Source organism: Triticum aestivum, chromosome 5B, assembly GCF_018294505.1.
Source record: "Triticum aestivum cultivar Chinese Spring chromosome 5B, IWGSC CS RefSeq v2.1, whole genome shotgun sequence".
In the NCBI taxonomy this organism is placed as follows: Eukaryota; Viridiplantae; Streptophyta; class Magnoliopsida; order Poales; family Poaceae; genus Triticum; species Triticum aestivum.
Genome location: NC_057807.1, coordinates 629,114,296 through 629,136,968, shown reverse-complemented (window position 1 = coordinate 629,136,968; position 22,673 = coordinate 629,114,296). Strand labels below are relative to the sequence as shown.

Genomic DNA, 22,673 nt, shown 5'->3' with positions numbered 1-22,673 from the left:
AATAACTCGAAATGCAAGATGATCATCCGTATGACATGGTAGATACAGCAACTGCTTCTTTTATTCCATCATCATACACACCATACAGGGTTTAGTACAAGACCAAACAAGTACTATTACGGTAGAAAGAGGATTACATCTCATCGGGGGCATTCCAAGCTCCTATACATTATTTTTCTACATCTCCGGAAAGAGTACAAACTAGGTCATATCCCACGAGTCACGCGGGACGATAGACGACACAGCTAGTGCGAACTAGTGATACTACCACTAACTCAGACCGATCCGTAGTAGTCCTCGTAGAAGTCACCTCCATAGCCTGGAAGCTCAACATGATCATCTGGAAACAAACGGTCTCGCGGAGCTTGTGGACCATAGGGGCTAGGATGAGGCCTTGGACCAACAAACGGTGGCCTGCGGGGACCGCGAGGTGGGGTGATGCCTCCTACATCACGCCAAACCATCACGTCTGGCAGAGCAGATCTCACAGGATAGAGATCGCGCATATCTGAATATCCAGCTTGCACCGCCGGTGCGAACCGAGTCAAAGTGGCCCAGTGGTCAGCACGGGTGTTGAAGAGCTCTAGCCTTAAGGCCCGATTTTCACGGTCCTTATCCTCGAGCATCTCAGCAGTGGTGCGAGTCCGTGAATCCTCCTGAGTGGAGTCAGCATAGATAGCCTGGAGATACCCTTGTGCTCCCGGAAGTGATCCTGGCATATACCGGAAATCAGAGTCCCGAAATAACCCAGATCTGACTCACATAATGGTCATCATAGAGTAGGCGGCGTCCTGCACAGCCATCTCAATAGTAACCCCGAGTCCATAGGAGCAGTGAAGAGGCTCGGTGGATCCAGGATAAGATGGAAATATCCTGACAGTGCAGAGATACTGGCTTTGATTGAAGTCCCGGAATTGCTCTTCGACCGTGTACTCGGGATACCAGCGGTATCCAGCCTCAGTCATTACCCTGACCAACTTAGCAGTATGGCCGGGTACATCTAGGCATCGAGTCAGGCGAACCACTTGATTGAGGTCGCGAGTGGCCATCTGAAAGCATATTTATAATGCAAAGGCGTTAGAATTTCTAGCAAAATTTCGGCAGCATAACAGCTGTAAATGCTCAAAAAGGATATTGAGACATTTGACAAAGGATTTCATACACACTCAACATCATCATATCAAAGTTCTGAACCATTCTGACTACATAATGTGGTAGTAGAACTGAACTAGGCTTGTAACCATCAAACTTATAAGGTACTACTGATTAGTAACACGTGATCCTGATAGAGGAATAGATCCTAATTCCTTAACCCCCGGTGGAAGAATGGACTGACTCAGATCAGAAAGTCATAAGGTATAAGAAGTAAAAAGAGCCTTACGTTCCAACCCACAAACAATTCCCCTACATATAACTAAAGAATTTCTAGACTCAACATCGACCAGTTTGGCTTGGAGAACCTACAGGCAGTCCGGCTCTGATGCCAACGCTGTCAGGACCCCGACTCGATGTCACATCGATCTAGCTGGTAACACCTCATATCACTTTGCGGCCTCACGCACGGTATTCCCACGGGTGTCGCCTTACCTTTTCCCGGGACCGTTTGCGCCTTTTGGCTCACGTATATGATAGTGTCGCTAGCATCCATATGATAAAGAGCCCGGGCTGACATGACTAGTCGTAAACCCAAAGTGGCACAGACTTACAAGGACAGGCATCCATGACCCAGCTTCGAACGTGTCGGTCATCAGCAAGTGGGTCCGGGCTGTAGCACTGGGCTAACAGGACTCCGGTAAACCGGGCTGTAGCGGGCTAACAGGACTCCGGTACTCAAAGCGTGACATTTCCCCGAAGGGACAGACACAGGAACGAAGAAGGACACATGCCGGCCAGCCTAAGTGTTCCAGAGCAGTAGCAAGCTACCATGGCTCAGCGGTAACACTAGGAGACATTTCCCGGTAAGAGAGGCTACTAAAGATAAACAACTAGATAGTCAGATCCCACACATACCAAGCATTTCAGTCATACACACAATATGCTCGATATGTGCAAATACAATGAAGCATCACAACATGACTCTATGACACAAGTACTTTATTTAAGGCTCAGTGAGCCATACATAACATACACAAAGGTACGGGTCTCACGACCCAACATACAAGTCATACAGTCATACAAACCAGCAGCGGAAGTAACTTGTCTGAGTACAGACAACTAGTAAAACAAAAGAGGCTTGGAAAGCCTAGCTATACTACGTGGTCCTTCACAAGCTCAGGGTCACCACCTGGGTCTTAAGCCTACTCGTTGATGTCAACGTCTACATAGAACCCATCAGAAGGGGTTGCAGCGTCTTCTGTAAAAATGTAGATTATAGCAACATGAGTACAAAGGTACTCAGCAAGACTTACATCAGATCCTACATACATGCATAGTATCAAGAAGGGTTGGTGGAGTTATTGCAGCAAGCCAGCTTTGACTCTTGGCTAGGCTATCCTACGATACTCCAACTTGAAATGGTTTTGCGCACACGAGTCCACTACTCACCAATTCAATACACTACCGAGGATCCGCCTCCGTCTTCCTACGGAAGAGCCATCCTCGGCACTCACACTTATCTTGAGGCTTTTAACAGTTTCCATTTACTTGTCTATGAACTGTATAGGCAACCAAGTAGTCCTTTACCGCGGACGCGGCTATTCGAATAGATCATGTTAACCCTGCAGGGGGTACTTCTTCATACACGCTCTCACCACTTACCGTCGTTTACACGACATGTACTCGGCAACCTTCAAGCGGAAGCCCAACGTGGGTGTCGGCCACGACCTACCTAATCACCTAAGCTTCCAGTCCAGGTTTATCGCCTATTCAGGTTCCATCCGCAGGGAGTCCGGCCGAGGTTTCCCATACGGCCCCGAACGATGTGAACAGGGTTCCCGAGATACCTAACGGGTATTCGGTACACCATGCCACGTACCTACCGCATCACAGCCCACCCCTACGGTCAGCGCTGTCCACGGCCTCCAGTAGGCTACAAACACCAGAAACTACTTGCAACTCCTGGACGGAGAACTAGGGTGAATAAGAAGTCGAGAGGGTCCATTGGTTTCGGGCCCAATGCATGGTAGTAGCTGATTCTTAAATCACACATACAGATCTCAGTGCTTAAGGTCGGCTTCAATGAAACAACCCACCATGTACTCCTACATGGCCTCTCATCGATACCTTTACCAAATCGTGTTCACCACACCACTCTCATTACCGACATAACATTTCACTCTAGCCCATCACCCAGATGAACCAGACCTGACACGACTCTAAGCATAGCAGGCATAGCAAGGTAGGAACAACACATACATATGGCTCAAGCAACTCCTACACATGCTAGTGGGTTTCATCTAGTTACTGTGGCAATGACAGGTCATGCAGAGGAAATGGGTTCAACTACCGTAGCACACAGCAGTTTGAATCGCGTTGTCTTAATGCAGTAAAAGAGAGCAGGAGCGAGAACATGGGATTGTATCGATATGATCAAATGGTTGGTTGCTTGCCTGATGGTTCGATGCACTGATACGGTTCTTCGCTAGGGTAATCAGGGTACTCTTCGGGGACAGAACCTGCCGCAGAGAGCACCGATTCACAAACATTACCAAACAGTATGCAACAATATGATGCATGCATGAAACATGGCAATATGAGTGTGTTGGGCTAATGCAACTAAAACCAGGGGTGTTTGAACAAATTTGAATCAAGGATTCAAATTTCAAATTCAAATATGGCCTTTTAAAGTGCCTTTTCATGTTCTGCTTAAAACATCAATTTAACTTGTTTGATCATGCATGAAAATAGTACAGATGGATAGATTGGATTTTTCTGATCATTTTTCATATATAATTTGTCCAATTTGGAGTTACAGAATAAAAGTTATGAATTTTTGAAGTTTAAATAATATTCTGGAATTTCCTGATTTAATTTAATTCCAGAAATATAATTATTGCGTCAGCATGACGTCAGCATGACGTCAGTGGTCAACTGTGGCTGGCTGAGGTCAAACCTGACGTGTGGGGCCCACACGTCAGTGACAGGGGGGTTAAACAGGATTAAATTAATCCTAATTAGGGGTTAGTGGCGCTGGGGCCCACTGTCAGTGTCAGGGGGGGTTGACTAACAGTAGTTAGCGCTAACCTAACCACCTGGCCGATAGGGCCCACGCGTCAGTGACCCTGGGGGGTCAAACCCCAGGTCGGACAAGTCAAACCCCACCGGCGACATGACGCCGGCGAGGCCCGAGACGGCGGCGAAAGTGCTTTTTGCCATTCCGGCAACCAAATGGACGGCGGAAGGCATCTACGTGTTGCTGAGGTTGAGCCGCGACTATTGGTGGTGGTGGTTGGGCTCGGGGTGGCCGGAGTTGACGGCGGCGAGCTCGGCTGCGGCGGCCGGAGTTCGGGTGCGGTCGGGATCAGTGTTGCAGGGGGTTTGGGGAGGCGTTGGTGCGTGCTGCGTGCTCCTGGTGAGGTGGGGAGCACGATGGTGTGCTCGGTTGGGCGCTACGGCGACCGTGGCCACGACGGCGACATCGCCGGCGGCGTGGAGCTCTCGGCCGAGGTGGGGCTAGGGCCTAGAAGTCGAAAGAGACCAGGGAAGAAGGGGGAAACGATCCGGGGGCTCACCGCGGAGCTACAGGGATGGTTAGCGGGCTCGGGGACGCGCTGGTGACGGTGAATTCGACGGCGACGACGGTCGGAGCCCGAAGAGGGGAACGGCGACGTGGCGGCGATGCAGGGCTTCCGGGGACCCGTGGAGCGGTGGGGAGGAAGAGGGAGTCGAGGCGGAGCTTCTGAGCTAGTCGGGGGGAGCGAGGGGTGGCCGGAGACGATGGCTATGGCGAACGGCGGCGACGGTGGTGTTCGGCCGTGAGAGAGAGAGAGCGAGGGAGAGGAGAGGAGAGCCGGGGGAGAGTGAGAGAGAGCAGGGGGAGAGGCGTGGCGTCGTCCAGGGCGTCGAGCGAGGAGGGGAGGGCAGGCAAGCAGGCGAGCAGGTGGCGTGGCGCGGTGGCGCGCGCGCGCGCCGGCCACACTCCCCTCCCTCTGTCGGGACGAAGACGACAGAGGAGGGAGGTGGGCTGGGCCGGCTGCTGGCTGGGCCAGCCAGCTGGCTGGGCCGCACAGGGAGGAGCCCAGGTAAGCTTCTCCCTTTATATATTTTTCTGTTTTCTGTTTTTCTAATACTTCTGCAACTTTGTTGAATTAAATAAAATACCTAGGCTAGTTCAAAAATCACCAAACTATTCCTGGCCCATAGTTGGATTATTTCCAACATGAAACATTTTAGTTTGGAGATATTTGAGCATTTAAATATTTTATATTATTTTAAATGCCCAAATTCAAATATTTATGATTTAATTCAAAAACCCTAGGATGGCCTAGGAAAATGTGCACCATTTTTGGCAGAGGTTCTGAACCAAGACAAAAATGATGGGCATTTTAGAAGGGCATTTCAGGTTCATTGAAAAATTATTTTAGTAACCCTAGTTGGTTTCAGAGGGGACTGGGGGTTCTGTCATCCCCATTTCAAGTTTCTGATGAAAGAGTAAACATGATGCAACACTCTAATGCATGACTAGCTAGGTTGTGACAACTACTTCTACTACTATGGCTAACGGTTAGCAATAAAGTAAAGTAATTACATGGCGTTTTCATTGACTCGCAGGTCATACAATAAATTAGGACAACTATGGCTCCTGCCGGTTGTCATACTCATCGACATGCAAGTCGTGATTCCTATTACAAGAACATGATCAATCTCATACATCACAAATATCATTCATCATATCCTTTTGTCCATATCACATCACATAGCATACCCTGCAAAAACAAGTTAGACGTCCTCTAATTGTTGTTGCATGTTTTACGTGGCTGCTATGGGTTTCTACCAAGAACGTTTCTTACCTATGCAAAAGCCACAACGGTGATATGACAATTGCTATTTACCCTTCATAAGGACCCTCTTCATCGAATCCGATCTGACTAAAGTGGGAGAGACAGACACCCGCTAGCCACCTTATGCATCAAGTGCATGTCAGTCGGTGGAACCTGTCTCACGTAAGCATACGTGTAAGGTCGGTCTGGGCCGCTTCATCCCATAATGCCGCCGAATCAAGATAGGACTAGTAACAGTAAGCAAATTGAACAAATCATCGCCCACAACTACTTGTGTTCTACTCGTGCATAGAATCTACGCATAGACCTAGCTCATGATGCCACTGTTGGGGAACGTAGTAATAATTCAAAATTTTCCTACGTGTCACCAAGATCAATCTAGGAGATGCTAGCAAAGTGAGAGAGGGAGTGCATCTTCATACCCTTGAAGATCGCTAAGCGGAAGCATTACAAGAACGCGATTGATGGAGTCATACTCGTGGCGATTCAAATCGTTGAAGATCCGATCCAAGCACCGAACGGACGATGCCTCCGCGTTCAACACACGTACAGCCCGGGGACGTCTCCTCCTTCTTGATCCAGCAAGGGGAGAGGAGAAGTTGAGGGAGAACTCCGGGAGCACGACGGCGTGGTGGTGGAGCTGTTGGTTCTCCTGCAGGGCTGTGCCAAGCACTACGAAGAAGGAGGAGGTGTTGGTGTGGAGGGCTGCGCCAGGGGAAGGGGTGGGCTGCCCTCCCACCCCACCCCACCCCACTATTTATAGGAGGAAGGGAAGAGGGGCCCGACCCCCTTATATGCATCTAGAGGGGGGCGGCGGCCAGGAGGGGAAGACTTGCCCCCAAAGCAAGGTGCTAGGCGCCCCCCTCCCCTAGGGTTTCCAGCCCTAGGCGCCTTGGGCCCTTGGGGGCTCACCAGCCCACTAGGGGGCTGGTTCCCTCCCATATTCAGCCCATTAAGTCCTCCGGGGCAGGTGGCCCCACCCGGTGGACCCCCAGACACCTTTCGGTGGTCCTGGTACAATACCGTTAACCCCCGAAATCATTCTGGCGACTGAAATTGGACTTCCCATATATAAATCGTTACCTCCGGATCGTTCTGGAACTCCTCGTAACGTCCGGGATCTCATCCAGGACCCGGAACAACCTTCAGTAACCACATACAATTTCTCATAATAACTCTAGCGTCACCGAACCTTAAGTGTGTAGACCCTACGGGTTCGGGAACCATGCAGACATGACCGAGACATCTCTCCGGCCAATAACCAACAGCGGGATCTGGATACCCATGTTGGCTCCCACATGTTCCACGATGATCCCATCGGATGAACCACGATGTCGGGGATTCAATCAATCCCGTATACAATTCCCTTTGTCCATCGGTATGTTACTTGCCCGAGATTCGGTCGTTGGTATCCCCATACCTCGTTCAATCTCGTTACCGGCAAGTCTCTTTACTCGTTCCGTAACGCATGATCTCATGGCTAACTTCTTAGTCACATTGAGCTCATTATGATGATGCGTTACCGAGTGGGCCCAGAGATACCTCTCCATCATACGGAGTGACAAATCCCAGTCTCGATTCGTGCCAACCCAACAGACACTTTCAGAGATACCTGTAGTGCATCTTTATAGTCACAACGTACGTTGTGACGTCTGATACACCCAAAGCATTCCTACGGTATCCGGGAGTTGCACAATTTCATGGTCTAAGGAAATGATACTTGACATTAGAAAAGCTCTAGCAAACGAACTACACGATCTTGTGCTATGCTTAGGATTGGGTCTTGTCCATCACATTATTCTCCTAATGATGTGATCCCGTTATCAACGACATCCAATGTCCACGGTCAGGAGACCACAACCATCTATTGATCAACGAGCTAGTCAATTAGAGGCTTACTAGGGACATGCTGTGGTCTATGTATTCACACATGTATTACGGTTTTCGATTAATACAATTATAGTATGAACAATAGACAATTATCATGAACAAGGAAATATAATAATAACCACTTTATTATTGCCTCTAGGAGATATTTCCAACATTCTCACCACGGGCCAAGCCCAGGTCGATGGAGAGGCCAAGGCAGGCCGGCTCGCTTGCTGGATCGGGTCGAGGTAGACCCGGTGCTGTCAACGCGCGCACACGCTCGTGCCTGGACGGACGCGAAGCAGGGCCGGGTCGTTACATATGATCATTGTTGTAGTTTGCCGATCACGGATTTAGTCGATTGAGTTTTTCTTTTTCACCCGCCTACGCATAGTTTTGGTCTTATATGACTTTACTATTTGCGGGCGTGTTTTTTGTTTGCGTGCGTTGTGGTTGACTGTGTGCATCCTAGCTATGCAAAGGTCGAATGTGTGCTCTTTCTGTTTATCCTCTTGAGCTTCATTTCGAGCCAATAAAAATCACCCTTTTGTCAAAAAAAACTGATGTCACAAACGGAAAGCCCAAACTATGATCCTAAAGCTGGATTTTAGAAAAGCCTATGACTCTGTCTCCTGGCTTCCCTTCTCAAAATCTTGCGACACCACGGTTTCCCAGACCGCTTCTACGCTTGGATCAATGACATCCTAAGCTCGGACAAAACTTATGTTCTATTAATTGGAGTCGAGGGTGATTGGATTAACTGCAAAAATGGTCTTCCTCAAGGTGACCCCCTCTCGTCGTACCTCTTAATTCATTGTGGTAGATATCTTGCAATAGCTAATCTGTAATGCATTCACTACATCTAATGCTGCTCTCCGGCACCCAATCTACCATGATCTCCCCCCGTGGTGCTTCACTACGTCGACGACACCCTAATTGTAACATGCATCTGATGAAGCAGCTGCCACTCTTAAATCAATCTTGGAATCCTTCTCCGCAGCTACTGGGCTTCACATAAACTTCTTCAAAAGCACCTTCGTCCCACTGCACTTAGACAACGCTACCGCTGCTACAATTGCTTCTACCTTAGGTTGCCCCATCTTTAATTTTCCACATAAGTACCTAGGGCCCCCTGTCACCCTACAAACTGCCAGCTTCCGCTTTGCAGCCGATCATCTCTAGCTGCCTAAATCGCCTGCCTGGATGGTGCGCCAAACTGCTCTCCCGTTCGGCACATTTAGTTCTCATCTATTCGGTTCTCGACTCGCTAGCCACGTACTTCATGTCTGTTTTCAAACTCCCTCAATAAACGGTGAAAGCCATTGATGCTATTCGGAGAGCGTTCTTCTGGGCCGCCGACGAGTCATGTTCTGGCGCTCAATGCCTTATTGCATGGGCTGACGTTTGCAAACTGAAAACAAATTGGTGGTCTTGGCATAAAAAATATAGCTTTATAAAATGACTGTTTGCTAATGAAGTTTGCTCACAAGCTCCTCTCTGACAGCTCTCCTATTGTGCTGCCCTGGATTTCATGGCTAAACAAAGTACACACCTAAACAACCTGCCACACATTGCCTCCTGCAACAACCCCACCTTCCTGACCAAAACCATATAATGCCACATAAAAACCCTATGTTCCATCTCATCTGTGCTCACAAATAATGGCCTCAGAACTTTCTTCAGGCATGACACCTGGCTACAGCAAACCTCCCTAGCTTAGAAATTCCCAAGCCTCTACTCCCACTCAAGAGACCCACACATCCTTGTTTTCCACGTCATGCAGTACGGCTTACATGCGAACCTGACTAACCGGCTATCTAATGCTACTTCGGCCGAGCTTGTTGCCTTGAATGTACTGTTACAGGACTTCCAGCTCTCTGAAGGACCGGACGATCGGATCCTCAACCATGGTGCGCCATTCTCCTCAAAGGCAGCCTATGCGATCCTCACTCAGGGGGAAACTGAAGATGATCACGCGAACCTAATTTGGCGATCAAGAGCTCACCCCAAGCTAAGGCTCTTCGGCTGGCTCCTCTTAAACACGAGCTAACCAGTTTCACAAGCATATAATCTCAGATGCAGCCTGCCCATGCACCTCTAAAGACACTGCACAGTTGTTCTTAAACTACCCCAAAGCGTGCCAAGTTTGGGTTCAACTTCAAATCAACCCTTCTCACAGGTTTTAAGACCTTTTGTCTGCCATCGCCCCGACTGGTCTTGATCCCTCCGTCTGACCTGAGGTGCTGCTTCCATCCTCTGGAAGATCTAGCAATCTAGGAACGCTGCCGCCTTCAGAAATGAACACCATGATGCTCTGCTTACTATTTGAAACTTATGAACTTTGGTGCAACCGGTTTAGGGAACCGGTAGACAAGGTAGCAGCCAAGACAGACAAGGAGGCAAGCAATTTTTGGCTGACCCACCTCTCCTCACGGCTTGATGTGCCCTTATAAACTCTTATTGGCCTGGCCAATCTTTGAGAAATATACATTCGAATGTAAACACCAACTATAATACTGCACGAATACACTGAAGCAACTAAACTCAATAGGAAGCAGGTAGCATTGGTAGCATCAAGGAGAACCAGAACAAGACCAGGTCGCATTGCACGGAGAACTACCTGATCAAATGATCTTCCATTCCATTCGACAGAATGAAGCATAGGTGATGGCAAAACGAATATCACCAAAATGCACCGCAAATGACGGCGGTTCCAACCAGATTAAGATCCATAACTGGAACGGGTCTTAGTGTCTTACAAGTTGAAATCGCTCAGGCAAACCATGTATGTCCCAACTAAGCAAAGACAAGGACAAAACCAAAAGATAACTCTATGCTTATAAGACCTCACAACTCTCAGTGAATGAAGCTTCAGATTCATGGAAGACGATCACGAGCTCAGGACGCCTTCACTGAGACTCAGTTGCCGCTGGTACTTCTGGCATCACACCCGGAGTCTCCTCCTTGACCTCAGGCTCCACCTTCTGCCTGCCAAATGCCTGCCACCCATCACAAAGCATCAAGAGGTCAGCCATCAGATTCAATCAGACGCATCAGAAAACAGTAGCAGATTGGATATCACAATTCGGAAGTTCAGGACAGAATCCATTACAATAAATGGCATTGGCATCAGTAGTAACCAGAGCAAACTAGATACGTGGGGTGTTGTGACATCACAAGCAGAAACAGAGAAAGATTAGATGCCAAGATTTTTTCAAGATCTTTATCGCACATGCAAGGACTTCGTGTAGACAGTAGAAACTCGAAAATTCTAAGAAAATAGCCCCGTGGTTATCAGCTTGTGGTCATCGGGAGATGAAAACAGAACAATTCGTACAAGAACATGCATTCCGATCCAAGAAACAAAGAGGGAACCAAAGACTAGGAACAATGTTATCCAATTTTATGTCCCTATCTAAGAATCTACCACAAATTATCCAAGAAATATTTACCCAACAGTGGCTATAAGAACAGAATTTAGGAACAAATGACTTGTTACCTTTAAGCAAGGGCTTTATGAACTTCATAGCCCTTTAGCATAAGACCCAAGAAAGAATCCTGAACAAAATCTCCGAAGCACGCAACTGAGGCATAGTCAAGCAATTCCCATTCCAACTGTAATTTAAACTAATCTTTAGAACAACAGCAAACAATAAAAGGGAAACAGTTATAATAGAGAGATTAGACATTTAGTACCACTTTGCCGTGCTCATTATGGTTTCGCAAAATGAGTAAACAATCAAAGTGCTCTTCTAGGTATGTATCGAAGCCACGCTTGTTCACTTGATAAGTAACCAGAGGTTCAAAAATGCAGTAACTTTTTGCAGCAGGCCAGTTGGGGCAATCGATGCTGGCCAATGTTGACCGGAAAGCCTTCTGCTGAGTACCATTGAGCCGGAAATAAATCTTCAAAAGATTATCCAAAGCAGCAGCTACAATTGCAGTAAAAAAAAAAAACAGTTATTCAATAACGTAACTGCAAATAGTTGTTAGTATAATGCATTAGTTAACCCAACAGTGGATAAAAGTGCAATTAAGCTATCACTAACTAAGCTACTATAAAATGACACAGTTTCTCAAAAAAATGTAAAAGCATAGAAGTTCAACAACAATTACCTCTTTCTAGTGGGGACATAAAAACCAAGGGGTGCCGCTTGTACGGTAGCAGTTCTGGATGATTTCTAAATTTGCTCTTCTCGATAAATGTAAGAAAGCCTTCAAAGTATGGTAAATTCTTCCCCTTTGGAAGGAATGTACCTGTCAACATTAATACGAGGACATGGATATCCTTGTCAAAATCATCTTGACTCGTAGCCACTCTTGGCTTTCTATTCACCACGATTCGACCATAGCTTACTTCAATATCTTCAAACATCAATTCTCCACCCCACGTCAAGTTCTCTTTGTGTGTGTCAAAGTAAGCTATAAGAAAACTACTACCGAGTACCCTACCGATGTCGGCAAAATCATATCTATCTTCCTTTCTACCTACAACTGTAGAGGTACAGTCCTGAACTCCTACTTTGACGATGAAACTACCGCGATGTGCTTTAACATAGTCCACAAAAGGGACGCGACCGGCATTACTTATGTTGGATATTCTGTTGCCTCCCAAAGTTGGGTGATCGGCCGATTGAGATGAAGAACCCGATTCTTCCTCACGAGGCCTTTTACGAGACCTTCCAGTATCCGGACTGCAAAACAGTAATAACATTAAAGCTTGGCATAGAGAAAAAAGACAAACATTTACAGACTGGAAATAGTACTAAGATGTCAGTAACTAACTTGTCACCACCACCAAGAAGTTTAATATTTAGTTCCCCAGTTGAGCCGTCCCCTTCCATGTAGTGGCGAGTACAGACTCTAGCTTTTACATGAGCATAAAAAGCCGGTGCCACTGCAAAACATGTTAAATTTTAGGTTCTGAAAATAAACAGCACAAGATGTAAACGTCAAAACAGAGGACTAGGAAGCAGTAGAACAAAGGCCATTGGCAAAGCACAATTAAGCAGACATACAAGCAACTGATCCAATATTACGAGGCCTAAGCTGCACACTAGCATGATTATCTTATCTACTTAGAGGGAAAAAGAACAGACTTCAAGTAAAATTAAGGCAGAAACTGAACAAGAAAAAAAACTCACCTGTGGAGAGTCCTGGAACGCACCGAGCATAGCTGCAAAAGACAGATCAGAAGTGGTAAGATTCATAACACAGCACAACACACACACACACACACAGAGAGAAAGAGAGAGAGAGAGAAGATTACGTATTACAGAGCTTCTTCGTCAGGGATTGAAGCGCATCAGCCGTGAAATTGTTCTCATCATAAAGAACATGGTAATTACAACTTGTTCCCTGCGAGTATTTGCAAGCACTCAGTATGCAAACACTGAAGATCAAATGCATAGAAAAATGACATTTGGATCAAGTGCCTACCTGTATGTTGGTATTGTTGCACGGGTAAAAGCCAAAGTCTGTTGGGTGGCAGGTCATGAGTTCAAACACACTTCCTGCAGGACAATAAAAATAGCAATCACAGTCAGCAATGCTTCAACAAGTAGCAGATAGTTGCTACCAGTGACATTGAACTACTAACCAGGAAGTATGTTCCCACTCTTGTCAGTCATATCACGCCTCCCATGAACATCAGGGAACAGCCTGGTGTGATCCCTTTTCTGGACAACCACAAAGGTGACTGGGGGCATATACCCCTCCTCCAATGAGGCGCAGGCCTTGCAACAGCAAAATTAAGAACCATCAGAATGAGAAAAGCCAAGGATAACATCAGAGGAGGTAGACAAAACAGAAATTTGCATGTAATCATATGCTGCAGGCTTACCTTCCTGATTGCGTCCATTTCATGAAGCAGAACATGGCTGAATTGGCCTTCACTTACGCCATCCCTGTACATGAGAATGATCGGTCAGGCAGTTCCATTGAATGGACAGGATGAAAAGAGTGTCATGAATTTGTGCACACACCTGTAGAAGAGTATCCTCTCAGGCCTCCGGCCTGTCTTCCTGCGGAATGCAATCAGTAACTCCCTGTAGAGACAATTATGTCAGGTTAGCAGTTGATCCACAGGGCAATTGCTAGCAAACGTCTCTGACTAATCACAAAACTCACCTGATCATGCCACCATTGACATTACCCCTCTTCGGATCTTTGGTGACACTGAAGAGATCTTCGATTATCTCCTGCCTGTGTGGTTGAGCAGAGACAAGACCTCTGTACTTGGTGATCTCTGGCCAGTCCATTGATGCCACCACCTACATCAATCCAATAAAAGAAGCGGATAAGTCTATTTGTACTCAACAGGCATGTGCATCGAGATGATAATTCCATTTGAAACATAAAATCAGACAGAAACAAATAACGAATTGATAAACTGTTAGCTACGGGGAAGAACTAACCGCAGCAATAGATGATGCAGAGTCCTCTCCAGGTGGGGGGTGTGTAACATCAGCACCAAAGATGATTGTTGGGACTTCGGACACAAACGGTATGCCATTTCGCACAAAAGCTCTCTCCAGAACTGTGTTGCGTCCTCCGACCTAGTTAAGACACAGAATTATCACATTCAACAGAAACCGAAGCAGACAACAAATCAACAATCCATGGAAACTGAATGTAAAACATAGACCAGTTGGTTATGTTACCTTCACATTGATTTTGAGTGCAACATTCTCCAGATATTGCTTGTTCGGTCTGGCAGCATGCCTTGGCAGGCAACACTGAGACACGATCCCAAGGTCGGTCTCGCAAACCTTCTTGATTTTCCCTGCAAAATTAAACGTGGCACACACATAAATCTACAGAAATCCAAGAGAAGGTGGAAGGGGATTGACCAGAGGAGACATATACATACCATAAGAACCACTGACTTCAGGTAGGATTACGATTAACAGTTGTAGCTGTTTTTCGTGTCCCTGTTTTCCAAGCATTTCGGTAGTCCTCCTGTAGACATCCCTCAAGGCATTCTCGATGTGGTTGGGGTTAGCTGATCGGTTGTCTACAAGTGGCCTTGGATTGACAGACTACAGGGTTGGAAAACACAAGTCAGTCAGCTATAACATACACACATAAATCATAAATGCCTTAGAAACAGGAAAGCAATGCAAGCCTTTACCATTCCAGTCATATTGCACATCTGAATCAGATCACAACAGAACCTGTGTACCTCCTCAGGAGGTATGCGTGAAAAACTCACACAGGCCCAGTTGTCTATGATTCCTCCATTGATCATTTTCTGCAGTAAAAAAACTCAAATGAGACCTATCATTTGTACCATCATGGATATACTACATACAAAATAATGAGCCAAGTCGCAAACAAGCTCAACTGTTTCTCAATTTAAGTAACTAGTGTGAAAACTACATGATCAATAAAGTGTCAAGCAAAATAATTTGAGTTGCTACATACTCCTCTGTAAACTAATATAAGAGCGTTTAGATCACTACTTTAGTATTCTAAACGCTCTTATATTAGTTTAAGGAGGGAGTACAAAATGATGACCTGTCCAATACATTTAGAACAACCAAAGAAGAAATTCAACAAGTTCTCCCACTCCTTGTTCCAAGAAGAAGTAATGCTTAGTAAAATTGGGAGTGAAGACACTGAACAGGGAAATACCTTGTTAATCATGCTCCACTGTCCAACACTTGGCGCACAAGTTTTCTCCTTTCCAGAATCATGATATCTCAACTGAAACACATACGAAGGATGTGATTACTACAAATCCTTCCAGTTAAGTAACTCAGAGAAAGGGGAAAAAATGCAGCATCCTTACCATGGGGGGAGGCAGCACACGGGCTGGAACAGAGACCAGGTCACTGCAGACGTTGATACCGAACTCCTGAGCAAACTTGTCCTCAGCATACTTGTTGTGCAGAACCATCTACAGTGCGAAAAAGAGTGTTATGAGAAAGACTGCACATTACAGGCAAACATGACATACATGCCTTGAAAAGGACATTCATAACTACATGAGTTACAACAGATTGGAATGAACTACCACATGTGAGAAGATATGGGCAGGTATTTACAGAATGCAGTTGACAACACGTACATACCTCACGAATGCTTTGCTCCCTCTGCTGGGGACGTTGACAGGTAGCTCTAAGTATGTTGGTGACCTGCTTGTCATTCAGTTTCTTAGAGTACCTTTGCCCTTCAACAATCTTGCACGCCTACAACCAATTTGTGGAGAACCATGAGCAAACAATGTATAATTCAAATATGACGAAGCAGGCATGGACACAATACCTCCATAGGCAGATACACAGGCCGAGCATCACTTCCAGACTGCAAGCAGGGCCAAGAAGTATACTGCAGATTGTATTTGTATCTTTGCATGAAGTACTGAACAACTGACATTCTTGTTCCTCTCTCATCAACAGGAAATCTAACAACAAACAAAACAACACGAGTAGAGTGCTATTAGAAAGGGCATAATAATCATGGATAGATGCTAAAAAGTTAACTGTGGTCTAAACATTCATAAGGAAAACTGTGAACAGGAAACAATTTGGCACAAACAGATATTTGCTATGCTGCAGAAATCAAATGCATATGCCACAGGAAGAATGTTGTAAACAAAAGTAATCCCCTAACCAGTTCCTGACACACCAACATCAATGAAGGAGCAATAAGCCAAAAAATGTACAACTACACATCTTTCTATTATTCCAGCAACCCTGATTAGTTGCACCAGAACATAGAGATAAAAGACATAATGGTTAATATTATAGCATTTGAGGGAAGTTATTTACATGAGCTGGCTCATGGGAACAGGAGTAATCCCTGTTATCTTGTATCTTCTGATTTGGTCTTCCTGGTGGTTTGTTTCGACACGCACCCCACGGAGTGCTTTCTTTATCTGCATATAGTGCATACTAACAGATTAGTCAACTATTTCAAGCCAATAACATGGTGCAATCTACATAACATGGATTCTGAAACTAGGTTAGCATAGATGAATAGTACCTTAACACGGTCCCTGTCTGTCAGAGGCCGCGAGGCATCACGTAAGTTGAGGAACTCTAGCACAAACTGGACCACTGTCACAGGCTTGAAGAAGGATGTTGCAGATATATCTGAAAAATGAAGAGCAGATCATCAGATAAACAAGGCTAGGACACACTGCAATCGGATAACAGTAACAGCAACAGACAACGGAGGGGAGTACCTATATTGAGTGACAGCCCCATCTGGGTTGGACGTAAGCTCTGGTAGTAACCTCTCCAGCACTCTAATCCTTCACCAACGTCTCCTCTGTGACCAAAGGTGGTGGAGAAGAAGGATCTGGACACTGTGACATAGCTGCAATGAAAAGGAATTGCCAGCAATAGTGTTAGGGCTCTAGGAAACTAGCTAGCATGATCAAGAAAAACTGATAGCAAAAAACTGCTGGAAAGTGGATGTCATACTTCCAGGATGGTGACTCCCTGAGGACAACATCAAGAACTTGGATGGTTTCTTGAGGCATATCCCTCTGTCTTCCTTTGAGGAACTGCTGGAGGTGGTACAGGTCTGTCCTCCCAGCAATCCTAATGGTGATCTTGTACTCCCTTTCAGCCCTGCATATGAAGAGGGAACAAGTTAGTAGCTACAAAACAAATACAATGGATAAGCAAGGTGGACAAGATTGAAGGTAAAGAATCGAATCATACTTTTCTTTGTCTTTCTTTTCGGGATCAACCAGTGTAACAGAGAACTCCTCAGACTCAAAAGGGAGTGAGCCTGCAGTGTAGAGACTCTTTCTTCCATCATAGGCAGGCAATTTGCCGCCAAGGGACGTCTTCCCGTGCAACTTGATTAGCTCACTGAGTACCTCCCTGTTCACAGCTCTTGATTTTGACTCCGGGTTGTAGGAAACCTACAGCAACACATTTCAACATCATTATGCATACAAAAACAAGAGACGCTCTGTACTTCTATGTTCTACATTCAGTACACAGAGTAGAGACAATTAGCCCTCTGATTTGTCTAATCATCTTAATTCTTGAACAAATCAAATCTATGCTACATTTGATTCAAATGAGTCGAATCGTGCAGGTTGAATTAACACACCACAGAATCCAGTCAATCCGTGGGGGAAAACTACCGGATCTTGAGAAAACAGTAAACCAAAATTAGGCAATAAAGGAGATCTAGCTGCTAGTGGCATCGCAGGACTGGAAATCTGGCAAGCAAACGGCAACACATACCATGTGGTGGCGGCCTCCATTTCGACTTACAGAGCCCAGAAGAAAATACACTCGAACTATTGGAGTCAATCAAGCGGGGAAGAACTCTAGATCCCAAATCGAACACCCAAAACTGAAGGAGGGCACAGTAAAGTAAATTTTTGGGCACGGCCATCCTAGGGTTCCTGACTAAGTGCCGCGGGTGAGCAGGCCGGCGGGCAGCGCCGGAGGCGGAGAAGGGGTGGCGGCGCTGGGCGAGGAGGGGTTGAGAAGGGGTGGCGGCGCTGGGCGAGGAGGCTGTGACGGCATGGTCGGGGGAGGTGGGTGTGCGACGGGCACGCATCTTGTTGCAATCATGCGGTACAGAATACAATAAGCGGACCTGCGTACTGTGTGTATAGTAAAATAAAGGACCTGCGTACTACGTGTATATTAAAATAAAGGACCTGTATGTATACGTACTTTAAAAAAGGAGGTACCAAAAAAAATCGTCGTCAATTTACCATTTAAAAATGTACTAGGGAATATAAAATAGTTTGGCGATAAAGGAGGTACTACATTCATACATGTGTGAGCAGAGAACAAGATTTTAAGCAAATTAGAGCTCACGGTAAAAGTTGGAAAACAATAAAAATATTAAACCCCACATCACAATTTTAGAGCTCACTGTAAAAAGTTGGAAAACAATAATATTAAATCCCACGTCGAAATTTTCGGGTATATTTTCGAAGTATGGGAATAAATCCACTACGTGTCGACCATTCACCGAGAAAGCAGAGCTACCACTGTTGTCCCACCCACACCCACGCACACAGACAGACCACTGTTGTCCCGAAAAAAGAAAGTTGACCACGACCTACTAGATGCAAACACGGGGTGCCACACGGAGCAGCACCCGAAGCGGCGGTACAGGAGATCCGAGCGGCGGAGGAGCACGGAGGGCCTCGGCGTTGCATGCTTTGAACCAAAGACAAACCCCAAAAGCTGCATGGCAGGGCAGAGAAGGAATCACAAAGAGAAGTGCAGCAGGCAACAAAGGTGGCAACGGCAACACCAACAGGCCTCCTGCTCTGCCAAAAATGTATGGCAGCCACGTACACGGACGGACGTTGCTTTGCCCTTCTGTCGCCAAACGAGGACAAGGACCAGACCATGGATACAAGACCAAGACCATGCAAGAAGGCCAAAGAAAAAGACGCAGGAAACCAAAGAAAAAGGTGCGTGGCTTTGCATTAGACGGGGAGGCCCTCTTTGATCGCCACCCACAAGGATGATATCGGATCTCACAACCTCCCGTGTACTATATAGCAAGCCAAAACGGATCCCAAGAATCTGCATCCAAGACCGCAAACTTGCCAAAAAATGACTAGTACTACCTCTAGCTTCCAAGATAACAGCGACAGAGCGCAAACAAGAAGCGGTAGCTACTTTCTGCTGGATGGCTTTTGCACGCATAGAGAGGAAAATAGCTTTCTCTCTTGCTTTCCAAGAACTCACTGCTCATCCAACAACAGGAGAAAAACATCCGAAAACGCCCATGGATTTTATTAAACCCAAGAAAGAGCAAGGCCGAGGTGTACGTGTAGCGAGAGCGCTCGACCAAACATCCATGGATGGATGGATGGGGTCGGAGACGCACGTCGTCGCATGGAGAAAAACGAAAGCACAGCGGGGGAAAAGAACGCCATCTCTACAAGCGTACGTACACTGGTAGGAGTAGATCTGAACAAGAACTAGCGCGCACAAGGGAAAAACGCACGACGACATGCAGGGAACGACAGATCTGAACAAGAACTACTCTAGCTAGTGCGTGAACGGAGATGGTACGCAGGGAGGGGGATGGGGGTGGCTGCTCACATCGTAGTGGAAGAGGTTGTTGTCGGCGACGTTGACGAGGAAGTGGTTGGCGCGGATCATCACCTTCTTGCCCACGGTGCCGGCGCCGGGCCGCGCGGGGTGGGCGAGCCCCTTCTTGGACACCGGCGCCAGGTCCACCTCGGGGGCCTTCTCCTCCTCGGGCTGCGTCGCCGCGACCGCCGCCGCGGCGGGCGGCGCCAGCGCGGTCTCCGTGAGGAAGAGCTTCTGCTCCAGCTCCTTGGCGACGGCAGCGGGGGTCGATGGAGCCGGAGCGGGGGCGGAGACGCGGGCCGGCTGGAACGGGGGCGCGGCCGGCGAGGGCGTCGGAGCAGGGGCGCGGATGGTGGCCGGCGTGGGCGAGGGCGCGCGGATGGTGACCGGCGTCGGGGAAGGCGCGCCGACGGTGGCGTAGGGTGCCGGCGAGGGGTTGCGGACGACGACGCCGTGCTGGTAGGCGCCCTGGTGCGGCCCCGTGGCGTTGGGGTTGTCGGCCACCACGGGCGTCGTCGCGGCGGGGCGAGGCGCCGAGGACGCGCACGGAGGCGGCCTGCCCGTGGCCCCACGCCCTCCTCCCGCCGGCGCGCCCCGGCCTCCGCCTCCGCGGTAGGACATGGCGGGAGAGAGAGCGGTGGTGGTGGGAGGGCTACGCTACGGTGGTGGATTGGGGATGAAGAAAGGAGCGTGGAGGCGTGGGAGGGAGTGGATGAGGACGGCGGTGAGCGGGAAGGCGGCTTTATGCGGGGTGAGCGAGTGGGGTGGCGAAACCCTAGCGAGCGGTGTGGTGAGCGCATGGCGTGGTCCGTACGTGGGAGAGGGAGGGGGAGGTGGGCCCAATTTCGCGGTTCTGTAAGGACCGGCGTGTAAAAGGCCGTCGTCCAAGAGGAGAAATATCTGGGTTCGCTTCGGGTGCGCGGATCCGAACGCGCGCGCGGGGGCCGGCCTCCGAAATGCGCCGCGGCGCGAGGGGCCTTTCTGCAAACTGCGCAGCTGCGCGCGGCTGGGTTGCGGACTGGTTGGGGTTGGGTCACGTGCCACCAAACGGCACTGTAGACGGACCGGGGGTTTCGAATTTCGATTCCCATCCACCAACAATGATTGAGCTGCCAACGGGTGCGAAAAATCTTTGATTCTTTTTCTTTTTTAAACATGCACTTTCTTGATCATTTAATTAAAGACTAAGTATGTGGAAGTGAAATTAATTCGGGTGCCCAAAAACAATTAATTCTGGTGCACTGGTAGCCTTTGTGGCGTCTCTCCTCGTCTTTTGGTTATGGAAGTAAAATTTCTACACATACGTCTACATGATAAATAGACCTTTCTCACGCGAGATTGATTTAAAAATGGCAACATCATCACAAATCGAGCTTATTTGGAAAGTGTTTTTAGTTACTTTTAATCGCGGTAGATGCTTCCAATACACCTTTATAGGATGAATAGTAATGTGAACTGTGTACTCAAAAAAAATTGTTGTGAGGTTTCTTGCACCAAACTATCTCGCAGTTGGGCTGCCTGGCCAACCCACTCCGCATCAACTAACTACGAACCGCTGACTCGCCCTCTCTTTCCCCTTCCCTCTGTCTAGCATAGTGGCATATTCAGAAGCTTGGCACGAAAGTGTTAAATTCTGACATCTTCCTTCCTCTCTCCTTTGTCGGTGTTGCCAACCGTGGTGGGGGGGGAAGAAGGGTGTGTCTTTACAGGCTGAGACGGTTTTTGTTGGACCAAATTATCTCACAACTACATGCTGGCTAGCCAATCCACTCTGCGTGAACCAACTACGAGCTACCGACTTTCTAATATCTTCCCCTTTCCCTCTATCAAAACTGGAAAATCCGTCTTTGCCGAGTGCCAAGCTCCCACTCACGGGCACACGGAAAAACATCTATGTGCCGAGGACATGACTCGGCAATAGAGCGTACTCGACGCAATCCTCTGTTTGCCGAGAGCCGTCGGTAAAACAAAAGGACTCGACAAATAAGCCTTTTGTCGAGCCACATTGCACGATCGTTCGGGAGTTTCATTGGTTCATATACTGGTGGGGACCTCACATTATAGAACTTGTCTCGTACAATGACGAGCCTCCTCAAATTAGCTTTAGGTCTTCATTAGCAGGCAAGTTGGATGCACCTGCACTAGTCTAGGGGAGAGCTTTCATTCATACATAGCTCTATGTGCATTGTAGTTGCATGGCAATCCAAACTCCTTGCACTAATATCAATTATAAAGTCTTCTTCGTGGCCTAATCATCAGTTGCATTGATGCAATATTTTCTTTGTTTTTGACTTTTTGAAACCCCAACATTGCGTTCTCATGCCAATGATTAGGGCGTGGAACCTAGACTTCTGCTCATATTCTATTCTAAATTGTGTGATTGGTTGAAATAGCGCATAAAAGAAATAATTGTTTGTATTTGGTCTTGTCTCAAGGGTTGGCCTTGAAGTGAGTGCCATGTTATACATTATTTGTGTTGAAGGTAATCACTGTGTTTTCAAAAATCATGGACATTCCTTCTAAACCTTTGGCAAAACCCTTGGCAATAATATTTTTGACTCGATGCATTTGATTATCAAAGAACATGTTGGAATTCTTTTATATGCATCAGCTAGTTTAATATTATTAAATACAAACCATCGTCACGCATCTTTATTATTGATAAAGACTCGAAACCCTAGCTAGCGCGGTGACCGCATTCGATGCCCGTACATGGGAGTGGGTGGCTAGGGTTCTAAATTTCATGGTTCCGTTCAGAATCATGCGTAGAAAGGTTGCCGCCCGTATGAGAATTGTCTCACTCCGCTTGGGTGCATGCATGGATGAG

The 22,673-nt window shown here is 47.2% G+C and overlaps 1 protein-coding gene across 4 annotated transcripts; it reads right to left on the bottom strand.

Moving 5' to 3' along the window:
• Window positions 1–10,429: 10,429 nt before the first annotated feature.
• LOC123113766 (protein argonaute MEL1) lies at window positions 10,430–20,482 on the bottom strand. Of its 4 annotated transcripts, XM_044535074.1 has the most exons (27): window positions 19,856–20,482; window positions 17,483–17,688; window positions 17,240–17,389; window positions 16,999–17,132; window positions 16,797–16,906; window positions 16,583–16,689; window positions 16,077–16,215; window positions 15,884–16,000; window positions 15,601–15,708; window positions 15,444–15,515; window positions 14,941–15,060; window positions 14,680–14,848; window positions 14,471–14,592; window positions 14,225–14,365; window positions 13,938–14,080; window positions 13,793–13,855; window positions 13,651–13,714; window positions 13,408–13,543; window positions 13,248–13,321; window positions 13,078–13,166; window positions 12,953–12,984; window positions 12,594–12,705; window positions 12,396–12,502; window positions 11,925–12,065; window positions 11,505–11,740; window positions 11,308–11,423; window positions 10,430–10,807 (listed from the first exon to the last, which is right to left on the bottom strand). In XM_044535074.1, exons 1-26 carry the CDS (start codon window positions 20,465–20,467, stop codon window positions 11,310–11,312), a joined length of 3,618 nt encoding a protein of 1,205 aa, XP_044391009.1. In that variant the 5' UTR covers window positions 20,468–20,482; the 3' UTR covers window positions 10,430–10,807; window positions 11,308–11,309. The 4 variants fall into 4 exon arrangements, with proteins under 4 accessions (XP_044391009.1, XP_044391007.1, XP_044391011.1 ...); XM_044535072.1 differs by having other exon boundaries at window positions 11,925–12,502; XM_044535076.1 differs by lacking the exon at window positions 19,856–20,482 and adding an exon at window positions 18,020–18,360 and having other exon boundaries at window positions 11,925–12,502.
• Window positions 20,483–22,673: the final 2,191 nt, after the last annotated feature.